We start from the raw sequence: 24,034 nt of genomic DNA on the forward strand, positions 1-24,034 counted from the left end.
ATAGCTGAAACGCTGCAGCCCTGGCGAAATCCGGGTGTATCGCCTCTGTACTGTTTCCAATGCAATCACATCCTATAGTGTGGTGACCAGAACTGCACTCAGTACTCTGGCTGTGGCCTAATGAGTGTTTTATACAGCTTCATCACGAACTCCCCGTTCTTATGTTCTGTGCCTCGGCTAATAGAGGGAAATATCCCAAATTCCTTCTGAACCACCTTATATACCCGTCCTAGGGCCTACAAGGATGTTTGGACATGCACCCCAATGTCTCTCTGGTCCTCTGTACTTCCTAGTGTCCGACCATTCATTGTGTCTTCCCTTGCCTTGTTAGATGCAGAGGTGCCATCTTTTTGGCTGCGGCATCAAACTGTGGTCCCTTAACATGTCACCTCAGATGGATATAAAGGACACTGTTCTGGAGAAGAGTGGATGTCCTGATAATTATTTACCTGAACAAATATCAGTTTAAAAATGAGCAGTTTATCTGTTCGCAAACTCATTTCTGTTGGTGGGATCTGCCTTGTGCTGATTGGCTGCTGTGTTTCCCACATTACAACAGTGACTTCACTACTTCACTTGCAGTGAAGCATCTCACATGATCTAAGGTTGTGAAAGGCGCTACATAAATGAAAATGAACTATTTCTTTCTCTCGGAACTGATTTCTAGTTATCAACATAGTGATATACCTGAGCAACGAGAGAAACGGGTTCCCTTTAAGATTAGTGCGGCCAGAAGAGCGGACAGTGATGACGTCTGAATTGGATCTCTCGGTTGTTGTGTTTGCGGATATTCTGGGGCTGCAGTTCTGCTCCTGGTGCACCGTCAGTCACACCGGTGCAGCTTTTTGCCCTGGTGGCTTTGTGTTCCTGCTGCACAGTCCTTCGTGTCTGGGGTGAAGCATGTTCTGCTGGGTTTTTGTGCACCGGTGAGGCAGGCAAGGGGACAAGCTGGATCACCCCCTTACTTGGCGGTAAGCAGTTGATGTGGTAGCATCAGCAGCAGCACTGAAATTCAGCAGAACACTGGGAAAAATCCCTAAGATTAAAGCAAAATACTGCGAACGCTGGAATCTGAAACAAAAAACAGGAAATGCTGGACAATCTCAGCAGCATCTGTGGAGAGAGAATAGAGCCAACGTTTCGAGTCTGGATGACCCTTCGTCAGAGCTTCGTCAGTGGCCGAGACAGCAGAAGAACATCTACTCTTTTCCAAATCGTGTGGTGGGACCTTTCACATCCACCCGGACATTCTGTTGAGAGTGTAGTTTATCTGCTGAGGGTAAAAGAAGGCAGACTCAGCAAAGCAGCACTTCCACAGCAGTCATTCATCTCATGAATCTCAGGGCCTCCGGCAAACATGCTGAATGTTTGAAGGGAGATAGGATTTAGCACAGAAAGTAACTTTGAATTATTAGGAGTAGAATGTGTCTACGTTTTGTGCAAGTGAGCAAGAAAACCAGCAGTTGGCCTCGAACAGTGTCACTTGTGGTTAGCTTCTGAGAATCATGCGGGAGGCTGGTCCTGAGGAGGTTTCCTAATCTCATGTTGAGATGGTGAGGAGCAGCCCAGCACTATGTGGAAGGCAGGAGAATCATTGAATCATCGAATCCCTACAGTGCAGGAAGAAGCCATTCAGCCCATCGAGCCTGCACCGACCACAATCCCACCCAGGCCCTACCCCCGCAACCACACATATTTACCCTGCCAATCCCCTGACACTAAGGGGCAATTTAGCTTGGCCAATTGAGGGATAGGAATCGGTTGGGACATTGGGAGAGCCACCCTTCTGTTCTTCATACCGTGCCATGGCATCTCTCACATCCACCTGAGAGGGCCGATGGAGTCTAAGTTTAAAGTTTCATCTGGAAGATAGCACCTCTGACCATGCAGTACTCCCTCGGTGCTGAACTGCAGTGCCGGCCTAGATGTTGTGCTCAAGTCTCTGGAGTGGGACTGGAAATCACAACCTCCTGAGAGGGAGGGGAAAATATTTACTGAATATTGGGAACCATTTCTTTGATAAAGCAGTAACGTTATTTGTTAGCGTTGAGCAAAGCCATTGAAGGATCTAATTCTGCCAATTGTGTGTCTGGTGTTTCACGACAGCTGGAATGTTTCATCTGTGGGGAGGAGATTCCGTGAACTGCTGGAGTTAAATGTTTGTTACAGTGTTTGGATTTGTGGTCGTTCTTACTGATTCATCCCAGCCTCGTGACTTCTTCAACTTTTCACCTTTCACCACAGGCTGGGGAGTGAAGACAAACAGTTTGAAGTAGGAATGGCCAAATCCGGATGTGAGGTTCACTATTTTGACCCAAGCCTCAAGGAGGCCCACGTCCAGAAGAGTCAAGGTTACTGGCACCACCGCATGGCAATCGACTGGAGAGACCCAAACCCAGCCGCCCTCGCCCAGAAACTACGCAGAACTACCAAAAAGCTGGGCACAATAATGAATGAATTTGGACACAGGAAGGTGAGTCGTGCTTCTAGTTCCCTTTCTAAGAACCTTTGTCTTTTTATCATTGAAATCTTTTTTTTTTCGTTTGCCAAATTTGATTTGATTTATTATTGTCATATGTATTGGGAAACAGTGAAAAGTCTTGTTTCTTGCGCGCTGTACAAAGCATACCATTCATAGAGTACATAGAGGAGAAGGAAAGGAGCGAGTGCAGAATGCAGTGTTCCAGTCATAGCTAGGGTGTAGAGAAAGATCAACTTAGTATATAGTAGGTCCATTCAAAAGTCTGATGGCAGCAGGGAAGAAGCTGTTCTTGAGTCGGTTGGTATGCGATGTCAAACTTCTGTATCTTTTTCTCAACGAAGAAGGTGAAGAGGGTACGTCTGGGGTGCGTGGGGTCCTTGATGATGCCAGCTGCTTTTCTGAGGCAGCAGAAAGTGTAGATGGAGTCAATAGATGGGAGTCTGGTTTGCGTGATGGACTGGGCTACGTTCACGTGTAGTTTCTTGCAGTCTTGGTCAGAGCAGGAGCCATACCAAGCTGTGATACATCTGGAAAGGATGCTTTCTGTGGTGCATCTGTAAAGATTGGTAAGAGTTGTAGTGGACATGCTGAATTTCCTTAGTCTCCTGAGAAAGTAGAGGCTTGGTGGGCTTCCTTAACTATAGTGTCGGCATGGAGGGACCAGGACAGATTGTTGGTGATCTGGACACCTAGAAACAGGGCAAGACTTACTCAGTTAATGGTAGGATGTTGGGGAAAGTTATAGAACAAAGTACAGGTTCATAGCTCCTTGAAAGTGGAGTCACAGGTGGACAGCGTGGTGAAGAAGGCATTCGGCATGCTTAGTTTCACTGGTCAGAACATTGAATACAGGAGTTGGAATGTCTTGTTGAAGTTGAACAAGACATTGGTAAGATCACACTTGGAATACTGTGTACAGTTTTGCTCACCCTATTATAGAAAGCCCACATGTATAGAAAGAGTGCAGAAAAGATTATTAGGGTGCTACTGGGACTTGATGGTTTGAGTTATAAGGAGAGGCTGGATAGACTGAGACATTTTTCTTTGGAGCATAAGAAGCTTAGGGGTGATCTTATAGAGGTCTATAAAATAATGAGGGGCATAGATCAGCTAGATAGTCAATATAGTTTCCCAAAGGTAGGGGAGTTTAAAACTAGAGGGCATAGGTTTAAGGTGAGAGGGGAGAGATTCAAAAGTGTCCAGAGGGGCAATTTTTTCACACAGAGGGTGGTGAGTGTCTGGAACAAGCTGCCAGAGGTAGTAGTAGAGGCAGGTACAATTTTGTCTTTTAAAAAACGTTTAGACAGTTACATGGGTAAGATGGTTATAGCGGGATATGGGCCAAACAAGGGCAATTGGTACTAGCCTAGGAGTTTAAAAAGGGGTAGCATGGACAAGTTGGACCAAAGGGCCTGTTTCCATGCTGTAAACCTCTATGACTCTATAAGAGTAAGGCTTGGGATTGAATATCAGCATCCTGGTCTTCCCTGAGCTGGAGGAGTGAACCCTCAGGCTCAGTGACCCCTTGGGAGCTGTCCTGACTAGAGATTTTGAACATACCGGGGCCTTCACACACCTCTTGCAGCCTGCCCTCAGGCAATCAGTGAGACAGCTGGAACTCAGACGCATGGCAATGCTGCACTGGGGGCACACCAAGTGTTGTCCTCTGTCTAGATGTCAGCTGTCCTGCTCTCTCACTGCACCAACCGCTGGCCTGCCATTGTGTCAGAAAGCAAGCCAGAGGATGCAGAACAACAGGAAGGGTTTAACTTGGTGGATTTGTCGTCAGATGGGATTTCCGATCCGTCCCAGGCTGATTCTGGGGATGGTGGGACCGATGTATGAGGAGAGATTGACTAGGTTAGAATTGTTTTCACTGGAGTTCAGATGAATGAGGGGAAATCTCATAAAGACTTATAAAATTCTAACAGGACTAGACAAGGTAGATGCAGGGAGGATGTTCCCAATGGTGGGGGAGCCCAGAACCAGTGATCACAGTCTGAGGATTCGGGATAGACCATTTAGGACGGAGATGAGGAGACATTTCTTCACCCAAAGGGTGGTGAGCCTGTGGAATTCATTACCACAGGAAGTAGTTGATGCCAAAACATTGAATGTATTTAAGAGGTAGCTGGATATAGCACTTGGGGCGAATGGGATCAAAGGTTATGGGGAGAAAGCAGGATTAGGCTATTGAGTTGGATGATCAGCCATGATGGTGATGAATAGCAGAGCCGGCTCGAAGGGCCAAGTGGCCTCCTCCTGCTTCTACCTTCTCTGCCCCTATGTCCCAGTTAAAATTTTACTGGTTTCCCAGAATCATAGAGCACAGTAGGAGGAGGTGACCATTTGGCCCATTGAGTCAGTGCTGACTCTTTGACAGTGCTGTCTGCAAACCCTAACAATTATCCTTTTTAAGCATTTGCCTGATTTCCCTTTTGAAAGTTATTATTGAATATGTTTCCACCATCTCCTCAGCCAGTGAGTTCCAGATTGTAACAGTTTGTTGTGTAAGACAAGAACTCTCCCCATTTCCTACCTGGTTGACCTTTGTTCTCTGATGTCCTCACTCTGCCCGGAGACATCATATCATTTGAATTTACTTGTATTCATAAGGTAGCTGGTGGCACCTCAGCCACTTCAATGGGAGCAGTTAGACACTGGGTAGGACAGTAAGTCACGTCGCTGGATTTTAACAGTCTCCCTCTGCCACATTCCCACTGTGACTCTCAAACCTGTCCTCCCCCCCCCTCTCTGTGCTGCACCCTACACCTGCCCCCCCCCCCCACAACCCCCACCCCACAACCCCCACCGCATTCCCCAACCTCCACCCAAACCCTGACCCCCATCTCCTCCCATCCTGGGAAACTATCCACACAATTTCTTAACACGTTTCTCATTGTATTTATTATTCATTTCATCTTCATAGGAATATTTTGAAAAAGCAGAGTATTAGAAACATAGAAAAACTACAGCACAAAACAGGCCCTTCGGCCCCACAAGTTGTGCCGAACATATCCCTACCTTTTAGGCCTACCTATAACCCTCCATCCTATTAAGTCCCATGTACTCATACAGGAGTCTCTTAAAAGACCCTATTGAGTTTTGAGAGAAAATACTAGTCTTACAAACATACAAACAAGGAGCAGGAGTAGACCATTCGGCCCATCGAGCCTGCGCCACCATTTAATGAAATCATGGCTGATCTGATCGTAACCTCGAATTTGTATCCCATACATTCCTGATAACCTTTCACCCCCATGATTACCAAGAGTCTATCCAACTCTATCTTAAAAATATTCAAAGACTAAAAATATTCAAAGACCGGGTGGCACGTTGGCACAGTGGTTAGCACTGCTGCCTCACAGCACCAGGGACCCAGGTTCGATTCCTGGCTTGGGTCACTGTCTGTGTGGAGTTTGCACATTCATAGAAATCATAGAAATCATAGAAACCCTACAGTGCAGAAGGAGGCCATTCGGCCCATCGAGTCTGCACCGACCACAATCCCACCCAGGCCCTACCCTCACATATTTACCCGCTAATCTACACATCTCAGGACTCTAAGGGGCAATTTTTAACCTGGCCAATCAACCTAACCCGCACATCTTTGGACATTCTCCCCATATCTGCATGGGTTTCCTCCGGGTACTCCAGTTTCCTCCCACAGGCCAAAGATTTGCGAGTTTGCCCATTAGTGTCAGGGAGATTAGCAGGGTAAATGTATGGAGTTGCAGGGAGAGGGCCTGTGTGGGATCGTTGCCGGTGCAGGCTCGATGGGCCGAATGGCCTCCTTCTGCACTGTCGGAATTCTATGAAAATATTCAAAGACTGAAAATATTCCCAGACTCTGCTCCCACTATCTTTTGAGGAAGAGAGTTCCAAAGACTCCGACCCTCTTGAGAGAAAAAATTCTCCTCATCTCTGTCTTAAATGGGCGACCCCTTATTTTTAAACAGTGACCTCTAGTTCTAGATGCTCCGACAAGAGGCAAAATCCTTGGGGTGGCACGTTAATGTAAGCCTACTTGTGATGCGAATACATAAACATAAAGAACAACTGTTCCATGTTCGGGGCAGCGTAGAGAGAGTTTTGCTTTGTATCTGACGCCGTGATCTAACCTGACCCTGGATGTTGACATTCTGAAAGAGTGAGAGTTCCATTCCCTCATATGGCTGTTGACTAAATCAGGATGTTTTGTCTGACACTGAGGAGTCGACCTTCTGTACAGCGGAATCTTCTGCCGGGAGCGACAGAGGAAGGAGGTAAATGATGTTTTCATCTCTCCTGTCAATCTTTCACCAAAGTTGCAGTGTGCAGTCAGGAGAACCCCAGCTCACATCACTGATTTTCACTTTCTCCGATGTCATGCAAATATCTCCCCTGAACCCAAACTCATTTCTGTTTTAATAGGCAATTATCTGGTGCCTAGGAGCATGCTTCAGCCAAACCACATGTCAGATTCTTCATCAAAATAATATGGAATTTGAATATTATCAGTGCGGGGCAGCCAGTCTGTGAGAATGGCTGATTTTTCCAGAACAAAACTCAGAAGTAGGGAGATTATGCTTCAGTTGTACAGGTCACGAGTGAAACCACATCTGGAGTGCTGTGAACTGTATTTGTCTCCTTATTTAAGAAAGGATGTAAATTTGTTGGAAGCAGTTTAGAGAAGGTTTGCCAGACTAATACCAGGAATGGGTGGATTGTTCTATGAGGAAAGATTGGTTATGTTCGGCTTATATCTGCTGGAGATTAGAAGAGTAAGAGGCAATTTGACTGAAGGGGCATTGACAGGGTTTAAGTTTAAGTTTTTTATTAGTGTCACAAGTAGGCTTACATTAACACTGCAATGAAGTTACTGCAAAATCCCCCAGTCGCCACACTCCAGCGCCTGTTCGGGTACACTGAGGGAGAATTTAGCATGGCTAATGCACCTAACCAGTATGTCTTTTAGACTGTGGGAGGAAACCGGAGCACCCAGAACAAACTCTCACAGATACGGGGAGAACGTGCAAACTCCACACAAACAGTGACCCAAGCCAGGAATCGAACCCGGCTCCCTAGCGCTGTGAGGCAGCAGTGCTAACCACTGTGCCACCATTGTTCCAGGACAACAGTTTCTCCATTTCCCTGCACCAGCAGTCCTGTGATTTCCAACGTGAATTGAATTAGGGACAGTTTTGTGCTCTGGGTCTCAGCCCTTTAGACATTGCATTGAGATCACCCAATCCCATTCCCTGACAATGAGCAGACCGGGAGGGCAAGCTTTCATCCCTGTACTCTGGGCTGGATTTGAAGCTTGGCTCCCAAGATAAGTGAGGAATATTTAACTCCATACACTGCCTCATTCCCTAAATCTGTCACTTTAGCACAAGAAATATTAATAGTTTATGATTTTGACAAGCAAAGTACAATATATGTCCTCATTAACGGCTGTGCGATGGGAGACACTGGGACAGTGGAGATCGTGCATGACCTTACAATCTTTCTGCTAAGAAATGTATTACCTTCCACAAGCTCCATGTGTTTGCAATATTCTGTGAAGATGTCGCTTTGTTCCCAGTCTGTTCTTTTCCCCCAAAACTGTCTGGTAAACTCTGACAGAAATGTTTCCAAATACTGATTGCAATACAGCCTAACGAGCTTAAACTTGGAATTTCTGTTGCTCACGTTAACCAAGATGTGGAGATTCCAGCGTTGGACTGGGGTGGGCACAGTAAGAAGTCTCACAACACCAGGTTAAAGTCCAACATGTTTATTTGTAATCACGAGCTTTCGGAGCGCTGCTCCTTCATCAGGTGAGTGGAGAGGTGGGTTCACAAACACGACCTATACAGACACAGACTCAATTGCAAGATAATGGTTGGAATGTGAGTTTTTACAGGTAATCAAGGCTTCACAGGTACAGACAATGTGAGTGGAGAGAGGGACACTCACAGGTTAACGAGGTGTGAATTGTCCCATGTTACATGTAACCCCCCACCATTTTGCCTGAGCTTTCAAAATCCTACTAACTGTCCTGGCTTGAGACAATTCAAACCTCTTTAACCTGTGATTATCCCTCTCTCCACTCGTATTGTCTGGACTGTAAAGACTTGATTCCCTGTAAAGACTTGCATTCCAACCATTATCTTGCAATTGAGTCTGTGTCTATATAGGCCGTGTTTGTGAAGCTAACTCTCCACTCACCTGATGAAGGAGCAGCGCTCCGAAAGCTCGTAATTCCAAATAAACCTGTTGGACTTTAACCTGGTGTTGTGAGACTTCTTACTGTACCCACCTTAACCAAGAGTTAGCAAGTCCTTCAAAATAGCACAGCTAAAGAAATAATTTTTGCTTCATTGTGTAGCTTCTCTCAGGGCCTCGAGTTCTCCCACAGTGTTGGGCAGCCATTTTTTCTGTTTCGCGGTCACAGTTACTGTTGCAGAGAAACACGGTGGTAGTCAGTTTGCGCACAGCAAGATCCCACAAACCGGAATGAAGTGCGACAGTTCCCAAGATACACTGCATGGCAGTCTGTCTCCCACTCTGTCACTGTCTATAACCCTGCTCACTGCAGGGGAAAGACATAGGGGCAGAGTATGGGCTGCTGAGGCAGGGCAGATGTTACTTCTCCAGTGACTGACTTTCAGTTTAAAGGGTCTGATGTGTTCAGCTCCACCTTTGACTGTTGCTTGACTTTGAATGAGCCTTTGATGGACATGTTCCTCCGGTTGTCAGTAACAACAGGAGTCTGTTTGAGGTCAAGGAGGCCACCCACACAAGAGGGTGTCCTTGCAGAAAAGTATTTCCTGTCAGATTGAAAAACAAAGCATTACGCTGGAAAAATAGAAGTAAATACACAATAAATGCACCTTTTTAGCACGTTGTACACACTGTGCCACGATTGTTCCTGCAACACATTGCTAAAAATAAAACAACAATCAATAATATTATATTATTATATTGCGACACCTCCTTCTGCACTGTAGGATTCTATAATGTATACAGCTATTTATTACTAAATAAATAGCTTAATAATCTTCATCAACTTTTCTTCTCAGTCTTTCCCTGTTCTTCCTCTTACTTCACCGTTTACCCTCACACCACCTCGCTTTCTCCTCACGTATTCTGCCTGTTTCATTTTGACCAGGATTTTCTGCCCGTTGTTGGGATCTTCCAGTCCTGTTGAAACTCAATGGCTGGCCTGGCGCATCCCGCAATCCCCAAGGTGAGGGTGGTTGCGGCGAGGAATCCCGGCCACATCTCTCCTTGTTCCTCTCAGGGTGCCATGGGCTACGGCTGAGGCAAACACTTCAGATATTGAATTGTCCAGTTCTTTCCATCGCTGAGTTGATCCACAATACGTCCTGTTGCAGAGGCCAGGAAGGAAGCTTTAATGTCACTTTATTGAAAGGAAGAAAAGTAGAAACTTTCACTCCAGTAGCAACTCTCAGAATCTTCGTTTGACCCAGAGCGCCTTGCAGGCAATTAAGTATTTTGGAAGAGCAGTCACTGTAGCAATGTAGGAAACTCAGCCACCAATTTGTGTGCAGAAAGCTCCCACAAAAAGCCATGTGACAATGACGAGATCTGTTTGTGTGATGTTGATTGAGGGATGAGTATTGGTCATCTGGTTATTCCAGATCTTTATTGAATTCAAATTTCACCATCTGCCATGGTGGGATTCTAATTTGGGTCCCCAGAGCTTTACCCTGGGTCAGTAATCCAGTGACAATGCCACTGCCTCCCACTAACAAGTGCGGAACGAATATACCACAGATCACAGAATTGTTACAATGCACAAAAGGAGGCCATTCTGCCCCTTGTGTCTGCACTGGCTTTCCAAAACAAGCATTACGGCTTAGTGCCATTCGCCAGCCTTTTCCCCGTACCCCTGCACATTGTTTCGATTCAAATAATCATCTAACACCCTCTTGAATGCCTGGATTGAAACAGCCTCCACCATATTTCCAGGCGGTACATTCCAGACCCAAACCACTCGCTGCGTGACAACGCTTTTTCTCACATCACTAAATAGTTGATGGTTTCTTTTTGCGAAATATCAGTTGGGAATTATTTTCCTTATAAGCATCCCATATGAAATAGTTCTCCTTTTAACTCTGAGTCTGTTAAGTACAGATTGTTACTCCGTACTCCAGTGAGATTTTGGATTTGTGGTAGCTTACAAGTGAAGTGAAAGGATTATTTTGGAGAAGAAATGCTTTGGAGGGGTAAATATGTTTAAAAAAAGATCATTTAGCCCTTTTATAATCAAACCTGAATGTAATTGGAGTCCAGTGGAAACAGTAGGCAATAGCATCAGTAAAGGAATAAATCAGGCTCTGTTTAATCCGGCTCCTTTTCATTTATAATTATTTGCTAACCTAGGCCCTTGTGTTTGAATTAAAATTCTGAAAGTTGAAATGGAAAGGGCGTGAGGAAAGGGTAGGAGAGTGTGACTAATTGGAGAGTCCTTTCAAAGCAGCAGTGAAGACACGATCGATTGTGTTCTCTATGATTGTTTGATTGTTGTGTTGCTCTATGAATTCATACTAATTGTTGAAAAGGCCAAAGGAGAGTCCAGTGTAGGGTGATATCACCCTGGAGGAATTTCTCTGGTATGGTAAATCCCGTGGGTGCTGTCGTAAGAACTGGCTTGTTTCTGTTGCAATGTTAGTGATTTCACGCACCATGCTACCAGAGCAACAGAGGCAAACATTCCTCGCTGCAGTTTTGCATCTTTTTATCATTAGGTCGGTTGACCGTCCCGCTGTTACCATAGAAACAGGAGTGTTACCATAGGAAAATGATGGACGGGAAAAGGCCACCTTCCTGTTCATTGAGGCTGGCCCGTATGTCATCACAATCCTTCGCACGGTCACATCCACGATCTCTTCAGGAAGAGTTTAAAAACAAAAAACAGGCGATTATCGCTAGACTATTAATCCAGAAACTCAGCTAATGTTCTGGGGACCCCGGGTTCGAATCCCGCCACGGCAGATGGTGGAATTGGAATTCAATAAAAAATATCTGGGATTAAGAATCTACTGATGATCGTGAAACCATTGCCGATTGTCGGAAAAACCGATCTGGCTCACGAATGGCCTTCAGGGAAGGAAATCTGCTGTCCTTACCCGGTCTGGCCTACATGTGACCCCAGAGCCACAATGTGGTTGACTCTCAACTGCCATCCAAGGGCACCTAGGGATGGGCAATAAATGCCGGCCAGCCAGCAATGCCCATGTCCCTTGAATGAATAAAAGAAACTTCTGAAATGGCTGTGCAAGCCACTCAGTTCAAGGGCAACTAGCAAAGGGCAATAAATGCTGGCCAGCCAGTGACGCCCATGTCCCACAAATGAATGATAAAAAATTCCCCCCTGAAGAGAATAGGGTGCCAGAGAACCAGGTTCAATTCCTGGCTTGGGTCACTGTCTGTGTGGATTTTGCACATTTTCCCCGTGTCTGCTCTGGTTTCCCCCCACAATCCAAAGATGTGCGGTTTAGGTTGATTGGCCATGCTAAATTGCCCATAGCATCAGGGGGATTAGTAGGATAAACATGTGGGGTTGTGGGAATAGGGTCCGGGTGGGATTGTTGTTGGTGCAGGCTCGATGGGCCAAATGGCCTCCTTCTGCACTGTAGGGATTCTATCATTCTATGACTTCAAGGTGTTGGGGTCGGGAGAAGATTGTGTTGAAATCTGTGAATTCCTCTCAAACATTGAGAGTGAATAAAACGAGAGACCTCAGTCTCCACGACGCATGTTGTCCAAAACCTCACTACCTGTTAGTATACTGGAACATAAGGCCCATTCGAGTCCCACTCTGGGACCTAATGGATATGGAAGGTACATTCATAATGTGGCCAAACCGGTTAATTATCAATCTGCAAATCTTTCCAATCCACCTATGGCAGGAAGTAAGAATGGGAGAATCTCCTAGTCAGTCAGAACTGTGTGTTGGCCTCTCCGCATTAAAAAAGGTTTAACTTCTGTCTTCAACTTCGGAAGGAGAAAGACGTCTGGACCTTTGAGCTGGAGATCTGAAGAAGCCCATTCATTAATACCACAGTATAACCCGGTGGAAGGACCGGAAACCCTGATAGAATATTTGCCTCTGTTTTAGGAACAATATGGATAACTCCATGAGCTTATGCTTCATCTGGTAAAGTCATTGGGTGCTTTCAGACTAGGAGCAGGAGTAGGCCATTCGGCCCCTCAAGCCTTCTATGCCATTTAATAAGATCATGGCTGCATCCCGCCTACCCCCCAATAACCTATCACCCCCATCGTTTACCAAGATTCTATCCATCTCTGCCTTAAAAATATTCAGAAACTTCTGTTTCCACTGCCTTTTCAGGAACAGGGTTTCAAAAGCCCACAACCCTCTGAGACAAAATGTTTCGCCTCACCTTGGTTTTAAATGGTCGACCCCTTATTTTTAAACAGTGACCCTGCAAATTCCCTATATGTGCTACTAGTTTTGGCAGGTCCTTGCCATGGGTCGTACTCTGTGGCATGCTTCCTCCTCCTGTTGAGGGATTGCTAAAGAGTGAGAGAGAGAGGGACATCAGACAGGTAACTTGTCGGGCTCCCATTTGAACGTCTCAGTTCATCTGGACTCTGCCCAAGTTTTGCTAGCTTATCCCTAGAGATTGATGGCAATCTCTTGATAGCGAAACGCCCGATGCCTAGCCTAGTTCCATGTTTACAACATTTATACGCAGGCCAGACTCACTCAGACTCAATCGAGGCCTATCATTATTCTAGCACTCTGCTGAGAACTGCCTCCGCTTCAGAGAGGTTGATAGATGTTTATTAGGTAAGGATGTTATCAAGGGATATGGATGAAAGTTGGGTTGTTGGTGTTGAATTGCAGATGGGCCGTGATCTAACTGAATGGTGAAGGGTCGTCCCCTGTTGCTATGTTGCACAGCTGTACTTTTCCCTTTGTGAAGGGAGGTTAACAGATGTGCGCTCATGACCAGGAAACATCCCCATCCCAAAATGGATTTCCTTCAATTGCTTAAAGCAAAAGTTATTTCCAGATGTGCTGGGTTTTTTGTGTGTGTGATGTGATAAACTAGAGACTGGTTTAGTTAAATCTTGAGTAAATAAAAAAAACTTTTGCACTTAATGCAAAGCTGTGGCGCAGTTGGTGTCACTCCCACCTCAGAATCACAATGTGGTGGGTTCAAGTCACAAACTTAGACTTTAACACAAAGTTGCAGAGCAGTAATCATAGAATCATAGAACCCCTACAGTGCAGAAGGAGGCCGTTCAGCCCATCGAGTCTGCACCAACCACAATCCCACCCAGGCGCTATTCCTGTGACCCTCATTTACCCTGCTAATCCCTCTGACACCAGGGTCAATTCAGCACGGCCAATCTACCTAACCCACACATCTTTGGACTGTGGGAGGAAACTGGAGCACCCGGAGGAAACCCACGCAGACACGGGGAGAATGTGCAAACTCCACACAGACAGTGACCCGAGGCTGGAACTGAACCCGGTCTCTGGCGCTGTGGGGCAGCAGTGCCAACCACTGTGCCACCCGATCACCCAATTAGGGAGTGTGGCACTGGTAGAGCTGTAGCCTTTCAGGGGACATATTAAGCTGATGCCCTGTTTGTACGTGCGTGTGTGTTTCAGATACTGTAGGCTGGATTTTACATGCCCGCACCGGGTGTATTTTTAAGTGGGGGTGATGGGCAGCCAACCCCACCTCCCCGCTCACCCCCATTGGGGGGGGGGGGGGAAATGGGGGAGTCCTGAAATCAGAAGTCCACCTGCCATTTTTAAATTAATAACCAGTGGCCAATTGAGTTCAACATGCCAATTGAACCTGATATGATGCTGCCCGTGCGATAATATGGTTGGCCTGGGCAGTCGGGCAGGAGTGGGTAGGCTGTCTTTTTAAAAAGCTTTTCATTAGGTGAGGAAGATGGCGGGGGGGGCACTTTCTTCGGGGGCTGTCCTTTGAACATTGTGGGCAGCCCCCTTAATATAGTGCCCCGCCTTTCTTCCTACCCACCTGCTGCATAAAACCCACCCTCCCGCCCCTCTCTAGACTGCTCAAACTCTCCCGACCAATACCCCAGACTTACCTGGCTCGAAGATCCATGGGCAGCTTCTTGAGACTGCTTGCAGTCCCGCTAGTGACCACTAATGTGCTCTTGGCACTGCTGAGACTGCTGATTGGGTGACAACTCCCAAGGGTGGTCCTTGTTCACCAGTGAGCAGTGGAAACCCACTGGAAGCCTATTCAGCCCATCCTCAGAACATTGAGCCAGTGGAGTAGGCTGGCATTCAGCAAGTTAGCTCCACGCCAACTTTGCTTGTGGGTCAGGAGGGCGAGAGGCATTGGCTCAAATCTCACCATCACAACTGGCAAAATTTAAATTGTAACCAGTGTTTGATCTACACATGACTCCAGATCCACAGCGATTAACTCTTAACTGTCCTTTGAGCAAACTACTCAGGGTGGCACAGTGGCACAGTGGTTAACACTGCTGCTCAGAGCACCAGGGACCTGGGTTCGATTCCCGGCTTGGGTCACTGTCTGTGTGGAGTTTGCACATTCTCCCCGTGTCTGGGTTTCCTCCGGGTGCTCCGGTTTCCTCCCACAGTCCGAAAGACATGCTGGTTAGGTGCATTGACCATGTTAAATTCTCCCTCAGTGTACCCGGACAGGTGTCAGAGTGTGGCGACTAGGGGATTTTCACAGTAACTTCATTGCAGTGTTAATGTAAGCCTACTTGTGATGCAATAAATAAACTTTAAACAGGGCGATTAGAAATGGGCAACGAATGCTAGTCTTGCCAGTGATGTCCACATTCTATAAAATAATTTTTTTTTTAATGAGTCTGCTGCCTGTGGGAGACTGCTGCATCGGGGTGTCTGCTGCGCGGGGGAGTCTGCTGCGCGGGGGAGTCTGCCGCGCGGGGGAGTCTGCCGCGCGTGGGAGTCTGCCGTGTGTGGGAGTCTGCTGCGCGGGGGAGTCTGCTGTGTGTGGGAGTCTGCTGTGTGTGGGAGTCTGCTGCCTGTGGGAGTCTGCTGTGTGTGGGAGTCTGCTGCGCGGGGGAGTCTGCTGCCTGTGGGAGTCTGCTGTGTGTGGGAGTCTGCTGCGCGGGGGAGTCTGCTGTGTGTGGGAGTCTGCTGTGTGTGGGAGTCTGCTGTGTGTGGGAGTCTGCTGCCTGTGGGAGTCTGCTGTGTGTGGGAGTCTGCTGCGCGGGGGAGTCTGCCGCGCGGGGGAGTCTGCTGTGTGTGGGAGTCTGCTGCGCGGGGGAGTCTGCCGCGCGGGGGAGTCTGCTGTGTGTGGGAGTCTGCTGTGTGTGGGAGTCTGCTGTGTGTGGGAGTCTGCTGTGTGTGGGAGTCTGCTGTGTGTGGGAGTCTGCTGTGTGTGGGAGTCTGCTGCGTGTGGGAGTCTGCTGCCTGTGGGAGTCTGCTGCGTGTGGGAGTCTGCTGCGCGGGGGAGTCTGCTGCCTGTGGGAGTCTGCTGTGTGTGGGAGTCTGCTGTGTGTGGGAGTCTGCTGCCTGTGGGAGTCTGCTGTGTGTGGGAGTCTGCTGCGCGGGGGAGTCTGCTGCCTGTGGGAGTCTGCTGTGTGTGGGAGTCTGCTGCGCGGGGGAGTCTGCTGCCTGTGGGAGTCTGCTGTGTGTGGGAGTCTGCTGTGTGTGGGAGTCTGCTGTGTGTGGGAGTCTGCTGTGTGTGGGAGTCTGCTGCCTGTGGGAGTCTGCTGCCTGTGGGAGTCTGCTGTGTGTGGGAGTCTGCTGCGCGGGGGAGTCTGCTGCCTGTGGGAGTCTGCTGTGTGTGGGAGTCTGCTGCGCGGGGGAGTCTGCTGTGTGTGGGAGTCTGCTGTGTGTGGGAGTCTGCTGTGTGTGGGAGTCTGCTGCCTGTGGGAGTCTGCTGTGTGTGGGAGTCTGCTGCGCGGGGGAGTCTGCCGCGCGGGGGAGTCTGCTGTGTGTGGGAGTCTGCTGCGCGGGGGAGTCTGCTGTGTGTGGGAGTCTGCTGTGTGTGGGAGTCTGCTGCCTGTGGGAGTCTGCTGCCTGTGGGAGTCTGCTGTGTGTGGGAGTCTGCTGCGCGGGGGAGTCTGCTGCCTGTGGGAGTCTGCTGTGTGTGGGAGTCTGCTGCGCGGGGGAGTCTGCTGCGTGTGGGAGTCTGCTGCGCGGGGGAGTCTGCTGCCTGTGGGAGTCTGCTGTGTGTGGGAGTCTGCTGTGTGTGGGAGTCTGCTGCCTGTGGGAGTCTGCTGCGCGGGGGAGTCTGCTGCGCGGGGGAGTCTGCTGCGCGGGGGAGTCTGCTGTGTGTGGGAGTCTGCTGTGTGTGGGAGTCTGCTGTGTGTGGGAGTCTGCTGCGCGGGGGAGTCTGCTGCGTGGGGGTGTCTGCTGCGCGGGGGAGTCTGCTGCGCGGGGGAGTCTGCTGCGCGGGGGAGTCTGCTGCGCGGGGGAGTCTGCTGTGTGTGGGAGTCTGCTGCGCGGGGGAGTCTGCTGCGCGGGGGAGTCTGCTGCGTGGGGGTGTCTGCTGCGCGGGGGAGTCTGCTGCGCGGGGGAGTCTGCTGTGTGTGGGTGTCTGCTGTGTGTGGGAGTCTGCCGCGCGGGGGAGTCTGCTGCCTGTGGGAGTCTGCTGCCTGTGGGAGTCTGCTGTGTGTGGGAGTCTGCTGCCTGTGGGAGTCTGCTGCGTGTGGGAGTCTGCTGCCTGTGGGAGTCTGCTGCGCGGGGGAGTCTGCTGTGTGTGGGAGTCTGCTGTGTGTGGGAGTCTGCTGCGCGGGGGAGTCTGCCGCGCGGGGGAGTCTGCCGCGCGGGGGAGTCTGCTGCGTGTGGGAGTCTGCTGTGTGTGGGAGTCTGCTGTGTGTGGGAGTCTGCTGCGCGGGCGAGTCTGCTGCCTGTGGGAGTCTGCTGCGCGGGGGAGTCTGCTGTGTGTGGGTGTCTGCTGCGCGGGGGTGTCTGCTGTGTGTGGGAGTCTGCTGTGTGTGGGAGTCTGCTGCGCGGGCGAGTCTGCTGCCTGTGGGAGTCTGCTGCGCGGGGGAGTCTGCTGCGCGGGGGAGTCTGCTGCATGGGGGAGTCTGCTGCATCGGGGTGTCTGCTGCGCGGGGGAGTCTGCTGCATGGGGGAGTCTGCTGCGCGGGGGAGTCTGCTGCGCGGGGGAGTCTGCTGCGCGGGGGAGTCTGCTGCCTGTGGGAGTCTGCTGCATCGGGGTGTCTGCTGCGCGGGGGAGTCTGCTGCATGGGGGAGTCTGCTGCGCGGGGGAGTCTGCTGTGTGTGGGAGTCTGCTGCCTGTGGGAGTCTGCTGCGCGGGGGAGTCTGCTGCCTGTGGGAGTCTGCTGCGTGTGGGAGTCTGCTGTGTGTGGGAGTCTGCTGTGTGTGGGAGTCTGCTGCGCGGGGGAGTCTGCTGTGTGTGGGAGTCTGCTGTGTGTGGGAGTCTGCTGTGTGTGGGAGTCTGCTGCGCGGGGGAGTCTGCTGCCTGTGGGAGTCTGCTGCGCGGGGGAGTCTGCTGCGCGGGGGTGTCTGCTGCCTGTGGGTGTCTGCTGTGTGTGGGAGTCTGCTGCGCGGGGGTTTCTGCTGTGTGTGGGAGTCTGCTGCGCGGGGGAGTCTGCTGCCTGTGGGTGTCTGCTGTGTGTGGGAGTCTGCTGCGCGGGGGTTTCTGCTGTGTGTGGGAGTCTGCTGCGCGGGGGAGTCTGCTGCCTGTGGGTGTCTGCTGCGCAGGGGAGTCTGCTGCGCGGGGGAGACTGCTGCGCGGGGGTGTCTGCTGCCTGTGGGTGTCTGCTGCGCGGGGGAGTCTGCTGCATCGGGGTGTCTGCTGCGCGGGGGAGTCTGCTGCATGGGGGAGTCTGCTGCGCGGGGGAGTCTGCTGCTTGGGGGAGTCTGCTGCGCGGGGGAGTCTGCTGCGCGGGGGAGTCTGCTGCGTGGGGGAGTCTGCTGCGTGGGGGAGTCTGCTGCGCGGGGGAGTCTGCTGCGCGGGGGAGTCTGCTGCGCGGGGGAGTCTGCTGCGCGGAGGAGTCTGCTGCGCGGGGGAGTCTGCTGCGCGGGGGAGTCTGCTGCACGGGGGAGTCTGCTGCGCGGAGGAGTCTGCTGCGCGGGGGAGTCTGCTGCGCGGGGGAGTCTGCTGCATCGGGGAGTCTGCTGCGTGTGGGAGTCTGCTTCACGGGGGAGTCTGCCGCGTGGGGGAGTCTGCCGCGTGGAGTAGTCTGCTTCACGGGGGAGTCTGCTTCACGGGGGAGTCTGCCGCGTGGGGAGTCTGCTTCACGGGGGAGTCTGCCGCGTGGGGGAGTCTGCTGCGCATACATTGGCTGCAGTGTTTCCTGCATTACATTCATACATTGAAATGAAGTATTTCATTGGCTGCAAAGCACTTTGGGACACATGAAAGGCGCTATATAAATGCAAGTTTTTCTTTTAAGCAACACTGCGCCACCTTTGTTTTTCAAGGCTGTTTCTGGCTGTTCTATGTGTTTGAACCAGGTTTGCAATGGTGCGTTCGGAAGCCACCTCTTCACAATAGTGTGTGTGTGGCCTGAAGAATCCGGAGAGGAGGCCGGAGTGCCCTCCCCCTGAGGAAGAGTTTGGTAAGATTTGGGAGCAACATTGATCAGGCATTCTGGCTTCATTGCACACTGCAAACAAATGCAAATCAGTCCTTCACTGACCCCCGGGTTTCCTGCGGAGTCGCTCCTGAGCTCCTGTTTTAAAACAAGTGACCACACAAAACAGAGCGGAATTGGGAGTTGTGAGGAGGCTGCAAGGTGATTTAGACAAGTTGAGTGAGTGGGAAAACACATGGCAGATGCAGTACAACATGACTAAGTGTGAAGTTTCACACTTTGGTGTGAAAAACAGAAAGGAAAAGTTTTATTTCTATGGTGATATATTGGGAAGTGTGGAAATACAGAGCGATCTGGATGTCCTTGTACATGGAAGTGGAGAGGCAGGTGCAGCAAGCAATTAGGAAGGCAAATGGTACAAAGTGCAATGAACAGGAACAGGCCCTTCGGCCCACGAAGCTTGCACCAAGCTATGTTGGCCTTTATTGTAAGAGGATTTGAGTTCAGAAGTAGGCTTGTCTCACTGCAGTTTTACAGGGCCTTGGTGAGACCACGCCTGGCGTAATGTGTACAGTTTTGGCCTCCCTCTCTGAGAAAGGATATACTTATAGAGGGAGTGCAGTGGAGGTTCATTAGGCTGATACTGGAGTTGGCAGGACTGTCCACTGAGATTGGTTCAATTGGGCCTATATTCTTGAGAGTTTAGAAGGATGAGAATAGATCTGATTGAAACCTATAACATTCCAACAGGGCTGGGAGGATGTTTTCCCTGGTTTGGGAATTAGAACCGGGGACACAGTCTCAGGATACGGGATAGATCATTTCAAACTCAGATGAGGAGAAATTTGTTTACTCATAGGGTAGTGAACCTGTGGAGTTCTCCACCATGGAAGGCTGGGGAGGCCAAGATACTGAACATATTCAAGAGAGAGATACATATATTTTTAGATTTTAATGGCATCAAGGGATATGGGGAGAGCGCTGGAGTATGGCATTGAGATAAAGGATCAGCCTTGGTCATATTGAATGGTGGAGCAAGCACGAAGGGCCGAATGGCCTACTCCTGCTCTCATTTTCTCTGTTTCTATGTTTCCAGTAATTGGTTGAAAAAGTTGATGACATAAAGCGAGTTTCCACTTTATTAAGATTTGCATTCTGCCTCGTGTTTCTGTTATAAGGAACTAAACTGGGAATGTCAGGCTGAAAAGCCGGGACTTGTTCCATCAGATTCTCACTAAAACTGGATTTCCTTTTTGCTCTTTTTAAAATAAATTGTCTTGTAAAGGACAAAGCCTCAAGCCTGAGCTCCCTGTGTATTTCCCCATGTACCCCATGTACTTTTCAGGGGCACCAATAGGTATGATTGCCTTGCTACTGCAGTGATTGTGGCCAGCCAGTGACGCTCATGTCCCACGAATGATGGCTCTTGAAGTTTAAGACTCAGACTTTTTTTCTTTCTGACTCCTTACTTTTCAATTCCTTTGGTGTTTGCCTTCCCCAGCAGAATTGAAGCCCTTTATGCTATCCTCCTGCATCACCCAAATCCAAACACACAGCCTAGAATAATCCTGTTCCTGTGCTGGTTTTTTGAAAGTCTCAGTTTCCTGTCTGTAGTTTCCCTCATAACTCTGCAAATTTTGCACTTTCAGGTAATTATCCAATTACGTTTCGAAAGTTACTATTGAATCAGCCTCTGTTAGCTTTTCAGACAGTGACTTCCAGCTCTCAACAATTCGCTGTGAAAGATAAAACTTCTATTCCTCTTCCCTTTCATTCTTTTATTAGTTGGCATTATTCTGCATCTTTTTATTATTTCTTTTTTTTATTCATTCGTGGGACATGGGCGTCGCTGGCTGGCCAGCATTTATTGCCCATCCCTGGTTGCCCTTGCTCAGCTGTTTCAGAGGACAGCTGAGAGTCAACCGGTGGCATGGTGGGTGGCACAGTAGTTAGTGCTGCTGCCTCACAGCGCCAGGGACCTGGGTTCGATTCCTGGCTTGGGTCACTGTCTGTGCGGAGTCTGCACGTTCTCCCCATGTCAGCGTGGGTTTCCTCCAGTGCCCCAGTTTCCTCCCACAGTCTGAAAGACGTGCTGTTTAAGTGCATTAACCATATTAAATTCTCCCTCAGTGTACCCGAACAGGTGCCAGATGTGGCGACTAAGGGATTTTCACAGTAACTTCATTGCAGTGTTAATGTAAGCCTACTTGTGACACTAATAAATAAACTTAAACTTAGTGAACCAGATGGGTTTTTCCAACAATTTCCAATTGCTTATCAGTGGATTACTCACCTCTCCACCACCAGAAGCATATTTAAACTATTCAAATGAGTGCAGAGCCCATCCCATGGAATTCAGCTGGGGTCTTGCACCCAAATAATGTGGGCAAACAGTGCCTTTTTCTGGCTCTCGTGCTGAAGTAGTTGTTATTTGTGTAAAATCCATGTGCTCCTATTCGGTCTGCTGTGGATGCTGATCTTAAAGTGATAAAAGGATGGAAAAAAAATGTGTTTCTAATGTTGCCTTTCCTGACTTCAGAACATCCCAAAGAACTTTCAAACCATCGTCATAGGTTGTGTACAGCAAGGTCCCATAAAAAGCAGTGAGATAAAGGAGCATCTGTTTCAGTGATGTTGACTGAAGGCTAATGTTGACCAGAGGACTTGTAAAAGTCCCGCGCTCTTCTTCAATTGATGCCATGGGCTGTTTTTTTCATCAATTCAATTAAATGGGCAGAGAGGGCTGCAGTTTTTCATCTCATCCAGAAGAGAGGCAAGATCGCAGCACTGGAGAATCATGTCAGAGTCCCATAGGGAGAATTAAAACCATGACGACCTGATTCAGAGGCAAGAGTACTCTTAACAGAGCCAAGGCTGATGTTATATTCTGTAGAGGGACAGTATCCCAGTACACTTTCCGACTGGAACACCAATTTCACAGCGAAGGGACAATGTGTGTGTAAAACCTGTGCAATTTCTTGTTTAGCGGGAACGAGGTGGTCCGCTCCCACTTTTCTAATTTTAATTCACTGCAGCGAGATTTAAAAAGTAGATGATAGGGGGAATTTTTCTGATGTTGGCTACATGGTGGCACAGTGGTTAGCACTGCTGCCTCACAGTGCCAGGGACCCGGGTTCAATTCCGGCCTCGGGTCACTGTTGGTGTGGAGTTTGCACGTTCTCCCCGTGTCTGTGTGGATTTTCTCCGGGTGCTCTGGTTTCCCCCCACACTCCAAAGATGTGCAGGTTAGGTAGATTGGCCGTGTTAAATTGCCCCTTAGTTAAGCAGGGTAAATACGTGATTACAGGGATAGGGCCTGGGTTGGATTATTGTCGGTGCAGGCTCGATGGGCTGAATGGCCTCCTTCTGCACTGCAGGGACTGTATGATGGAATCATAGAATTTTAGAATGGAAGGAGGTGCGTTGAACTTGCCTTGGCTCCCTGAAGGAACTGTCCACTTAAACTCATCCCCCCGCTTTATCCTCCCAATCACCACTCAATTTTCAATTATTTATCTACTTCCTTTTTAAATGCAATGTCGCCCATCTCCCATCAGTGTTTCTGATTGGGTAATGTGTGTTTTTGAGGCCTCGAGTTCTTTGCTATTTTGTTTAACATGAATGTTTTTGGTTTGTAATTTACTCAATTCTAAAGAGCTGCTTTGGTTCATACCTGCCTTACACCAGTTTAGCCATGGCTGAATGCTGGGCAGTGCAGTCTTGCACTACAGGGAAGCTTCTGCAATCTGAGACTAGACATCTTCACAGCCAGGGCTCACCCACTCCCCACACCATTGACCCTGGCCTGTTTCCTGGGGGTCAGTGATATCTGGCATGTAGAGAACTGGTGCCAGAATTCAACTCTGGTGAGGTGCAGAAAGGAGGTTGCTGGGGCGTCTTGCCCACAATGCAGGTTGGCCAACTGAATCAGTTGAAGAGTTTGCCCACCCCCAACCCCAATTTCTTAAAATTTGACTAAAATAGCTCATTTCCCCAGGCAGGCGGCCTCATGCCAAGTGACCCTTTAAATGTTAAACCCTCCTACTCCTCCCTTGGCCCCTAATCATGTTAGCTTCCGAAATGAGAACACATTGGCATTCTTTGTGTCCAGCTTGACTGAGGGTGTGATGGAAAATGCATCATAGAACATTATTGTCCCTCCCACCTTGTATACCACTAACCATAAAGGGAACTTTTCTATGCATTTACGGGATTGGGCGCGTTGCTGGCTGGCCAGCATTTATTGTCCATCCCTAATTGCCCTTGAACTAAGTGGTTCGCCAGGCCATTTCAGAGAGCAGTTAAGAGTCAACCACATTGCTGTGGGTCTGGAGTCACATGTAGGCCAGACCAGGTAAGGACGGCAGATTCCCTTCCCTAAAGGACATCAGTGAACCAGATGGGTTTTTCCAATAAAGGACAATGGTTTCATGGTCATTAGTAGGGTTTAAATTCCAGATTTTTATTGAATTTAAATTTCACCAATGCCATGGTGGGATTTGAACACAGGTCCCCAGAACATTACCCTACTAATTACTAATCTAGTGACAATACCATTATACCACCGCTTCCCCTTAACTAACCTCAACAAGGTGATCTCAATGAACAAAATGACATGTGCTCCGCTGACCTCTGAGCTGCATCCTGGTTTGATGTTGCTGGGGAAGTAACTGTTTCATCCAGGCAGCTTAGTGGCACAGGTTATTCTGAGGCTGCAGTGGGGAAGGATTCACATCACTGATGCCTGAGCATTTTGACTGCACATTTCAGGGGGTTGGATTAAGGGGGAGCGCACAGCGAGAGAATCTTTTTGATGTTGTTGGTTTCGTGCTGGAATAATGTGGCCATGGAAGTTTAGGAATCTGCACTGGGTTTTCCTGAGACAAAAGTCTGCAGAGTGTAAATACAGCTTTTGTTCTCAGTCTTGTTAACCTGCTGGGGCCGGCAGCTCTGGAATTTTACCAGTGACCCTCTCACAACCTGCCTCCATGTGTTGTCTGCTCAGTACAGTCTGACAGGAAGTGGCTATGA

At 49.1% G+C, this 24,034-nt stretch overlaps 1 protein-coding gene across 1 annotated transcript in view; it reads left to right on the top strand.

The window, feature by feature from the left end:
- Window positions 1–24,034, top strand: part of mettl24 (methyltransferase like 24) — a 128,518-nt gene that overhangs the window by 69,456 nt on the left and 35,028 nt on the right. The window contains exon 4 of the mRNA XM_078212367.1: window positions 2,245–2,473. Coding sequence (XP_078068493.1) covers window positions 2,245–2,473 — 229 coding nt within the window. The remainder of the gene's footprint in view (window positions 1–2,244; window positions 2,474–24,034) is intronic.

This window comes from Mustelus asterias, chromosome 5, assembly GCF_964213995.1.
Source record: "Mustelus asterias chromosome 5, sMusAst1.hap1.1, whole genome shotgun sequence".
Taxonomy (NCBI): domain Eukaryota; kingdom Metazoa; phylum Chordata; class Chondrichthyes; order Carcharhiniformes; family Triakidae; genus Mustelus; species Mustelus asterias.